Source organism: Lygodium microphyllum, chromosome 1 (assembly GCF_053477565.2).
Source record: "Lygodium microphyllum isolate KBCC chromosome 1, Lygodium_microphyllum_v1.1.10, whole genome shotgun sequence".
NCBI classification, from domain to species: Eukaryota; Viridiplantae; Streptophyta; class Polypodiopsida; order Schizaeales; family Lygodiaceae; genus Lygodium; species Lygodium microphyllum.
Window position 1 is genome coordinate 55992846 of NC_141135.1, and position 10462 is coordinate 56003307.

Sequence of the window (10462 nt, forward strand, 5' to 3'; positions counted from 1 at the left end):
GAGGGTAACTTACCAAGGAGAGGAAGAAGGAGAAGGAGAAGCGCCACCACCCGCCACACCAAACATCCAAGGTGAGTCTCTCTCTCTCTTTGTTTCTCTCTTCCTCTCTCTGCTCTGTCTATGTATTGCTCATTTGTGATTCCATTATAATATATTGCATTATGTAAATCGTCAACGGCTGTCGTCAGCCCAAAATCAGCCGACCAGTGTAGACGCGGACATAGACGCGCAAAAATTGTCTCCTCTCAATGCGTCTGAGGGGGCGTCTTACAACGCGTGTGCTAGCGCGTGTGCTAGCGCGTGTGCTCTACAATGCACACGCGATGATACACGCACTGCACAGAATCGTAGCCATGCATTCTACATGCGATTTTAGATGCACATTGACCTAGGATGCACATCTGGCAGTGCGTCGATGCTGCAGGTTAGATGCGCAAATAGACACGCATTGACCTGGGATGCGCGTCTGGCAGTGCGTCTGTGCTGCAGGTTAGATGCGCAAATAGACGCACATTGACCTGGGATGCGCGTCTGGCAATGCATCTATGCTGCAGGTTAGATGCACAAATAGACGCACATTGACCTGGGATGTGCGTCTGGCAGCGCGTCTGTGCTGGACGTTAGATGCGCAAATAGACGCGCTGGACAGAAGATGAACAGCAATGTTATATCAAAGGCTTAAAAACTGCAATGTTATACTTTTATACACATTAAAAATTGCAAGGTCATATTGTGTGACATCACCTAGAGCAAAATCTTGTTGCGTGGTATTGATTAACTCCTAAATAGAAGTCTAGTTAGATCTAAAAGTGACAGATTAGGAAATGGTATACGTTTATACACATTTATACAAACATTACATTCTTTACATAAAGTGAGATTGAAACTTGTGTGTTCTACATGTGGATCTCGTGAATTAGAGCCCTCACCTAGGCATATAGGCCTCAATGTGCCCTCTAGTCTATGGATAGTCACCTCCACCCCTCATCCATGAGTTGCTTGTACTGCACAATATCCTCCTATGTTTTTTGTATGCAAATAAATTTGTCTTTTTCCTGTGTTTTTTTTGCAGATGTCGTATCCTAGTTCATCTAGCAATGACCCAGATGTGGATCGTATGAATGATACATTGGTCTCCTTTGGCAGGGGGGTCAATGCATTTTTTGGAGGTTTTCCTAGTAGGGAAGACTTCATGGGAGAGATGACCAGACACCTTGGCCGCTCTCCCACATTGGACGAGGTGTTCAGTGTCATGTTTGGGATGCCTCTAGTGTCTTTGCCTGGCACTACTTCCCAGACTCCACATGCAAGTACTCCACATACAGGGACTCCATATGCAGGTACTCCACATACAGGTACTCCATATGCAGGTACTCCATTTGCAGGTACTCCACGTGCTCCACGTGCATCGACTGAAGCACAAGCATCTGCAGAAGCACGTGCATCTGCAGAAGCTCGTGCGTCCATCGAGACAGAGGACAGTCGATAGAGAGGGAGGAGGGAGAGTCGAGGGGGAGGACGAGGGTTGTGTGGGGGTTGCCTAGGAGGTGGCGAGTGATCACCCTCACCAGTAGATCATGTAGAGGAGGTTATACACCATTACTATAGAGTTACAGATGCCGGTGGTATATTTCATGATGATGAGGGAAGGGATGTAATGGTGTACATGAGGAGCGTCGTGCATGCGACGTATAAAGATTGTTTCATTGCCTTCAAAAATCAGAAAAGCAGCTTATGGCAGGAGGTGTTGAGGGCAGTCCATAGGAGGTACCCAAATCCTAAGGGTCAGCGATTCTTGGATGATTGGGGACGTACAAAAGTGAGGGATATGCTTCACAACAAAAGATCCCACCTTATGACACGGGCTAGGGACTCGCTGCAGAGGCTGGAGGAGGGACGTGGAGCCTACAGCCAACCACTTATGTGCCACCGCGTAGAGTGGAAGAAAGCCAAGAAGAAAGCAGCTGAGAAAGTGAAGAGTCGCCAGTACGCAGAGGCGCAACGGATCCAAATGGAAACAATGGGATCGTCGCATTACGGATCGGGTGGCAGAGAGTCGTGGGAGGCAGAGTTTGTAAGTATATTTTGATTTCTAGTTTTTTTAAATGTATATTTCTTTAAATTCTTTATATATTTTAGTCTAATATATTGTGACGTCTAATTGTTTGTATATCTCTAAATGTTTTACAGACTACCATCGTTGGTAGGACACCTACCCCTAGAGAGGTAGGTTACCATCGAGGCCATAACCGCGCAGCGACATGGCTTCACTTTTATGAGGAGGGTCTCATCACACTGAGGACTAATACAACCGGGCCATGAGGATTCGACAGCCAGAGGAGGTATGCTTTTCTTACTTTCCTATTAAAAGTATAACTAATTATAACTTTTTCTCCACCTTGTCTATGTAAGCAACCCTGATCTTTTGTGTGTGTGGGCGAACCCGAATGTGGAGCATAGCGAGGAGGGGGATAGCGACGCTAGTAGCTATGGTGGTACTAGCGAGGATGTTTCCTCTTCAGATTCGTAGAGGAGCACCATACCTCCTCATGAGGCCTTCTTTTCTTGTATATGTATGATATCTCTTTGAGCCTACTGCTTGCGGCTACGCTTTAGGTCGCAAGCACTCAAAACTTCCCTTTTAAATGCTTTGATATATAATGAATACATGGACTTTCACTTTCAATTCTCATGCCCATAAGATACATTACCTTTTTCCCAAATACACAATCTGATGTATGGGAGAGAGAAAAAATTCCAGTTCTATTTTGCGCGTCTATCAGCGCGTCTAAATTGCAGGTAATTCGCGTTTATTCGCGCGTCTATAATGCAGACTACACATGCTTATACACGCGCTGCATAATTCAAATTAAAAAAGGAAATGAAATATATTTTTTAGAAAAATGATATTTTTTGTTTTCCGTTCGCGTCTATCAGTGCTTGTAAAAGTACGTCTAAAAGCGTGTCTATATACGCGTGTATATGTGCGTCTATTGCGCGTCTATTTGTGCATGTAAAGTCGTCGATACATGCGATTATAGACGCGGAATGATAGACGCGCAAATAGACGGGTGGATAGATGCGCCCGTAAGTTTTTCTCTGTATTCAGAAATCGCGTCTAAATGTGCGTGTATGAGGCTTTTTTGTTGTAATGTGCATCTAAAACTGTTGATTCAATACTTTAAATAACATCCAGTGGAGGGAAGAGTATTTCTATCAATATTATTGGCAACCAATCCAAGCCTAGGTATGGTTCATGATTAATCTTTTCAGGTGATTGTAGATAGGCTTACAAAGATGGCTAGTTTATTCCTTCTTAGAATACATAGATTGAAGTATTCAATCCACTACAAGTTTTCATTGAGTTTGCATGGTCTTGCAATGAGTCAATCCAAATTTTAGATGGCAACAAAGTGTGCTTAGGAGTTTTGGAACTAAGTCATCAAAGAGTACAAAGAGCTATCAATTATCCCTAATGTTTTGTGGTCCATTTACAATATTGAAAACATTGCATCTATAGCGTGCAAGTTAGACAATTCAACATGATCCATTGAAGTATAATTCATCAAGCTTTTATATTAGTTACTTTAAGTGAAAGTAAGGAACTGATTGGCTTATCAAGGGTGGATAACTAGGTAAGTGTTTAGTGAAGTAGAAAGTTCGACTGGAGGATAGCTACATCTTTGGGGTGACTAAGTGTGATTTAGCAGAAGCAAAGGTATCCTCATGTTGTTTTCAAGGCTACAAAGACTTCTTAATCCGAAGAATTGGGAGATAATTCACATTTTATGGTGTGGACGAATGGCATGTCTCCACACGTGACACTAAACATGATGACCATATGGTGGAGAGGATGGCATGCATGATAAGTTGGTTAGGAGACGTATAAGACTAATGCATATGCTAGGTTCACGTCTCAAATGATCAAATCGTTAATGCTAGTGACATGCCAAATCCTCCCAAATTAGTGTGCGATCTATAGGATAGCAACATTTTCCCTACATATTCTCTTGCATTAAGCAAACAAATCGAATGCAAAACGAAGCAAATGGGTGCAAAAATTTATATAGTAAAGTCTACGCAAGCTTTTGGAGTCTCTAGGTGCCATGTGGCTCACTTAGGCAAAAGACAATGGAGGTTTGTAAAGTTGCTCGTATAGATATGCTTGTGACAAATTATAAATCACCCGGTTGTATTATTGCTCCTTCTCGTCCCATTAGTGATGTCATGTGTCAAAAGGCCTTTTGGGTCGGTATGGAAGCTGGTCCCCTAATAGCCCTTCTTGTTCTCGTTAAATTAGAGTGAGATGAGATTGTACTGCATATATGAAATGCACGGTTTTGTATGTGCATCTGTGTATTGTTAATATATGGAGAGACAAGACAACACCTCGCTATGGAAGCAGGCCGTGTAAAGTTATGTTATCGTATGTGCGTGATTAACAGTTTAAGCCATGCACGCTATTTTATAACCGTCGAAGGGAGAAGAATACAATCATAAACAACAACGAGCTTTTGATGAGTCGTGTCAGAATTCCAATCCATTCGGTTACGTTCACGAACTGCATTGCCCGAAGAATATAGAATGTGAATAAGTGGGAACATGGAAAGGGCTGAGTTGTGTTGTAAATAAGTGGGAACATGGAAAGGGCTGAGTTGTGTTGTATAATGGGCTGCGCAAGATCATGGATGCACGAATTGTGTAAGCAGGAGTTGGATACCATGCGGGAAGCAGAGGCCACGTTGCGGTCTTTGAGATGCGGGGGTTTGTTTACGAGGGGGCGGGATTGTTTATGCGGGGTGGTTGGGAAGGTAGGGAGCAGCAACGGAAAGGCTGAGCAGGCTCTGAGAGAGAGAGAGAGACTACGCACAGACACAGAGAGAGAGAGAGAGAGAAAGGAGTCGTCATCGTCTCCGTGACGTGCATGAGAGAAAGCAGCGAGGCCGCCGGGGGGCACGTGAAAAGGTGGACAGCTAGCAGGCAAGCAAGCCAGCAGCGAGCAGGTATACGTCCCATCCGCTCGAGCGACACTAGGTAGTACGCCTCGATTCTTTTCCTTTTTATTTTTAAAAGCCTGCTTCCAGGAAGGTGCCTATCATGTGCGACGCCATGGGAGCTCGCAGGCCTGCTGCTTCCTTCCTCCTTCGCGGGGCCAGGTCGAGGAGGGCAATGTAAGGAGGGGGAACGGGACGACGGGAGCCTCATCAACTGTTCAGTGTTGATTCCGGGAGGTCTGGCAATATTGTGGTGCTTGATAGTAGGTTATTATCCGCCAAAGCTGCTGCAAGTTATATGTAATACAGCTGATAGCTGCAGCAGAGACTTCTGCAGTATATTTATTAAACAGATACATATGTATAAAGCACAAAGCTGGTAAGTGACAGCAGCTGCAGGTGTGAGCGGAGGTTCATACTGATAATCGTCGGCCATAGCTGCCGCTGCAGGAGATAACTGTCGTACTGAGTCTCAGTATCTTCTCAAGTATATCATATAACGTCCGCCATAGCTGCCGCTGTGGGATATAACTGAGCCATCAGCCGCAGCTGCTGCTCAAGTTTATCATATAACAGCGGCGTTCGTGAGCAGAGCTTTAAAGCGATATAAAGAAACATGAGCCTGGATGGAGCTTGCCCGCTAGTCCTGGCGCAATATGGGAGGACCGGCGGTCCGTCCTGGGCGCAGAGGGATCGGACCAAAGGTCCTTGGAGCCCAGAGGAGGACGCGGCTCTGCAGAGGGCGGTGGAGGAGCACGGGGCTAAGAACTGGTCGGTGGTGAGCAGAGGGGTACCCGGCCGTTCCGGCAAGTCGTGCCGGCTGCGCTGGTGCAACCAGCTCAGCCCGGACGTCGAGCACCGCCCCTTCTCGCCCGCGGAGGACGCCGCCATCCTGGCGGCCCATGCCCGCCTGGGGAATCGCTGGGCCGCCATCGCCCTCCTCCTGCCTGGCCGCACCGACAACGCCGTCAAAAACCACTGGAACTCCACCCTCCGCCGCCGCCGATGCCACCCCCCGCCGTCCCACACCCTCGACGCCCCTACTCCCCCCCTCGAGCCCTGCTCCTCCGGCTCCTCCCACGTCCGCCCCCCGTCGCCCACCGCCTCCCGTAGCCCCGACGAACCCCCCGCCGTTAGCCTGCGCTTGGGCCCACAGCCATCTGCCGGCAGCACTCCGCCCTCCCGCAAGCGACACGGCGGCCTCCAGGTTGACTGTTCCGCTACTTGCTCCTCTTCCTCCTCGTCCTCCTCCCCCTCCTCCAAAAGACGGCGCCACGTTACCCTCGATCTCAACTCCCCATGCAGCACCGCATACGACCTTCCCTCCTCTCCTATTCTGCCACGTGCCCCGGCCAGCCGGTTCACCAGCTCCTGCAGTGGGGAATACCAACCCTTCTCTTCTCATATGCCGCCAGGTGCCCTTCCTAGCCAACTCACCACCTCCTACAGTAGCGTATACGAGCCCTCGTCTTGTATGCTGCCACGTCTCCGCCAAACCAACGTTAAACCTATCGTCGAGCCCGCAACCGACCTCTCGCTCTCCCTGCCGGGAACTTCTAATGGTAGTTCTACTAGCATTAATAATACCACCTCAGCTGATAATTATCACGTCCCCATTTCAGGCCATGGCCACCTCGCTAGCCTCGTCGCGTCAGCCATCCAGACCGCCATTGCCCAGGTCATTGCCACCAAGGTTGGCTCCGCTGGTCCGGACTGCTTCTTGCCGCCGCCGGCCTACGATCAGCACAACCATCTCCTCGCCTTCATGCAAGACATGGTCTCTGCAGAAGTCCAAAGGCAACTGCAGCCGTCACTTCCTGCGTCCGACTCACATATACATAATCCCTTTCCTCTGACTTTCCCATGATTTGCCAGCGACATTAGTTATCAAACAAAGCTCTTAACTTCTTTCCAGTCCTGAGCAGAAATTGCACGCCCTAACAAAGAGCAATGCAACTCGTCCTTAGCTACAGGCGGTAGAAAGCCACCACTAACAAGACTGGCGATGATGATGGTGCATAATCCATGTACTTTAGCTAGAAGAATATTTCTAGATATTTTGGAACCACAAGGTAGCCAATATTTGGAATACTCTTCTATCCTTCTTATCACTTGTGTAAATAAACACAATCTGGTTTATCTCACGTCATTCTGCAACTTGTTCAATACTACGAAAGCTAATTGTCAATCATGTGCCTGCACTATCGTTGAGATAGATGAGTAGTTGCAGTAATAACCAGGTGGGCATAATAGATAAATCCCAGTTCTGTGATGTATGTCAGCTATTGAAATAGATAAGTACTTGCAATAAAAACTAACTGATAATAGATGAATCCCAATTCCGTGATTTATATGGTTGCTGCGTATTTGCAAGGTTAAACCCACGGTTATCAAGTGAGGATTGGATTGACTTGATTTGACGGATAAGTGATAAGCATCGACATACGTAAGTTGAGGAAACTCGGAAGGCCTTGACAACTCTAGTTCAAAGTATATGACATATGAAAGTTAATACACATTCCTGAGAGAGAGAGAGAGAGAGAGAGAGGGCGCGCAATGGGCATGGAAGTTCTTCTGAAGAAAGTTCCATACATGTGCTCTACTTGCTTATTATCAACAAATAATAATAACACTCAGGCATGAGAAAAGGTCTCAACCGACTCACAGTTATTAAAAATGGGAGATCTAATTATGTTATTATTAGAGGCTTTTCATATTACACATTATCTCGCATACTGATTCGTATGGTCTCAAATGCCTCACCAAGTCCACCCAATCCAGCATATTTACTTTTGGAGGCCATGTGAGGGAATTATCAAATAGCACGTGAGCTTATCCTATGGTATTGTATTTGCGAGGCTAGGTTCATTTATCATACATGTGCGATTTGTCTAAAAGAATTCCATTTAAAAGTCACTTGCACGGTACGACTATATATAATTGCAAAGGCAATTGCAAGCGTATTTTGTATAGTGCAAAGCATGTGTTGTTTTGTTCTAGAGGTAGCCTACAATCATCAAAATGTCAAATTAAAATACTTTTGAGTTTCATTATGATATTCAAAAGTTACCAACACATCAACTTATTGAAATCTCATCATTTAATACTTGAAACGTCTAAGCAACTCCTTCTCTTATTCAAACAATCTACCGACTTGGGGCAAATGCAAGAGATCCACCCAACAACATTCTAGTTTACCACGAGTACAAGCAATTGATTAAAGGTTCCCAAGTCTTGGAACAATGAATATCACATGAAACCAATCTATGAAATTGTCCCCAACTTACATGATTAATATCACTAAGTGAATGCCACATCTACTTGACTAGTCTATATCACAATGCCAACTCCTTGAAGTAGTCTCAACCATATGATATTACTACTTATTTACTTTAAGTTAGATCTTAAGTAGTGTACATTTAGTGCTATGATGTCAAATCTCATTTAAGAGTGTCTAAAGATATGAAGGGGGTGGATTATATCTATAATGAGTTCTCCTTATTCAAAACATCTACTTTAAGTCTTGGACCAATGAAGAGCTTGTTTTGGATATCCAATCTAATGCATACCTCATGCATATGAGCATCAAAATAGGACAACTATCATGAAGGTATGAGGTGCATAGTATACATGTAAGACATCTTGATAGGATCAGTAACATTGAGGTATGTGTGTGCATGTGTATTGATGTGTGTTTATAGCTATTATAATTGATTTTGATAATTGATAACTTAATAGTGATTTAAAAGAAATTTTTGCTTCAATCATGATATCAATGCGAAAAATGATCTAAAATGCCAAACAAATATATGATATTCATTTGTGTGTTAGGGAAAAGAGAGAAAATTGAGGAGGAAAAAGTGATGCAATATAGCTAGGTAGTGAGGAGATATAAGATCTAATCAAGGGGCATATGTTACTTAGAACAAAAGATAAGTAAAGTCTCTATGATATATAAGATCACATGATGGTCTCTTAACATGTGCAAAATCTTGATTGAGTCCTATATTGCTTTTAAAAAGTATAAGTAGGCTGTACTATAATGATGAATACTTATTTAAGCAAGAATAAATATTCAAACCTATCAAGATTGTGGGAGAGAAGGAAGGAGTCTCACTTGTAGCATTCTCACTTACACAATGGGGGAATACACACAAAGGTGGAGGCTGAAAACAATTTTCCTCTTCTTAGTTGTGTAAGCCAAAAAGAACTCTAGTACAAAGAAATAGAAGAACCCTATATATGGGTCTCAAACCAAACTCAACTAACTAAGGTGGCATACTAACTGAGCCACGAACTAGAGTAGATAAGGATAGCTGTCATCTAGCTATTATTCATGGGCGGTGTGCCAACCGCATCTGCAGCTAACAAGTCGGTGACATAAATGCACAACGGTCACCCTAGCATATCAGGAGTGGAGCTCGATATCTCAACACTCCCCCTCGAGCTCAATCCCAATTCCTGCACACCAAGCGGGTCTCTGAACTTGCGCAGCTTCTTTGTGCCCAATGCCTTCGTGAATATGTCAGCTACCTGATCCTCTGTGCTGACATAAACTAGATCAATAAGGCCTAGTAAAACCCTCTCCCGCACATAGTGATAATGCACCTCAATGTGCTTTGTTCTAGCATGATAGACTGGGTTATTTGCCAAGTGTATACTACTCATGTTGTCACAATAAATGACAACTGGCCCATCTGTAGGCTGATGCATATCATAAAGTAGCTTATGCAACCAAGCTACCTCACATGCAGCCATTGCTGCGCCCCTGTACTCAGCCTTTGTGCTCGACAAGCCAACTGTAGGCTGTTTCTTGCTGCTCCAAGTGACTGTAACACTCCTAAAAGAGAACACATATCCACTGGTAGATCGTCTATCAGAAATACTACCAGCCCAATCAGCATTAGTGTATCCATGCAACTGTATCTGAACCCCAGTCTCATAAAGTAGTCCATACTGCAATGTGGATTTCACATACATGAGTATGCGTCTAGTCACATCCAAATGCGGTTTCCTTGGAGCCTACATAAACTGACTTACCAATCCAACAGCATAGCTCAAATCTGGCCTAGTAATAGTCATATAAATCAAACTTCCTACTATGCAACTGTACATAGTAGAGTCTTCCCGAAGCTCACCTGCATCTACGCTCAGCTTCACATTCTGCTCCAAAGGAATTGAAATAGGCTGACAGCCTGTCATCCCATATTTGGACAGCATGTCCAATCCATACTGCCTTTGCAAGAGCCGTATCCCACTTGGTGATCTAATCACCTCAATGCCCAAGAAATAACACAGCTCTCCCAAATCCTTCATCTCAAACTTCTGCTTCAATAGCATTTTCACATGAAGGATATCTTCATCACTGTCACCTGTCATAATCAAATCATCAACATAAATGACAAGTAGCATAATACCTTTCTCTGTTTTTCTCACATAAAGTGAGAAATCTGCCTTGGAAATCTGAA

The 10462-nt window shown here is 44.5% G+C and overlaps 1 protein-coding gene across 1 annotated transcript; it reads left to right on the top strand.

Moving 5' to 3' along the window:
• The first annotated feature begins 4878 nt into the window (after positions 1–4878).
• On the top strand, positions 4879–7284 carry LOC148041141 (uncharacterized). The gene has a single exon (XM_087687541.1). It carries the CDS (start codon positions 5611–5613, stop codon positions 6859–6861), a length of 1251 nt encoding a protein of 416 aa, XP_087543667.1. The 5' UTR covers positions 4879–5610; the 3' UTR covers positions 6862–7284.
• The last annotated feature ends 3178 nt before the right edge of the window (positions 7285–10462 follow it).

Bases quoted from the DNA above. Each gene is read 5' to 3' on its own strand.
- LOC148041141 (XM_087687541.1), top strand. From the start codon at position 5,611: ATGAGCCTGGATGGAGCTTGCCCGCTAGTCCTGGCGCAATATGGGAGG.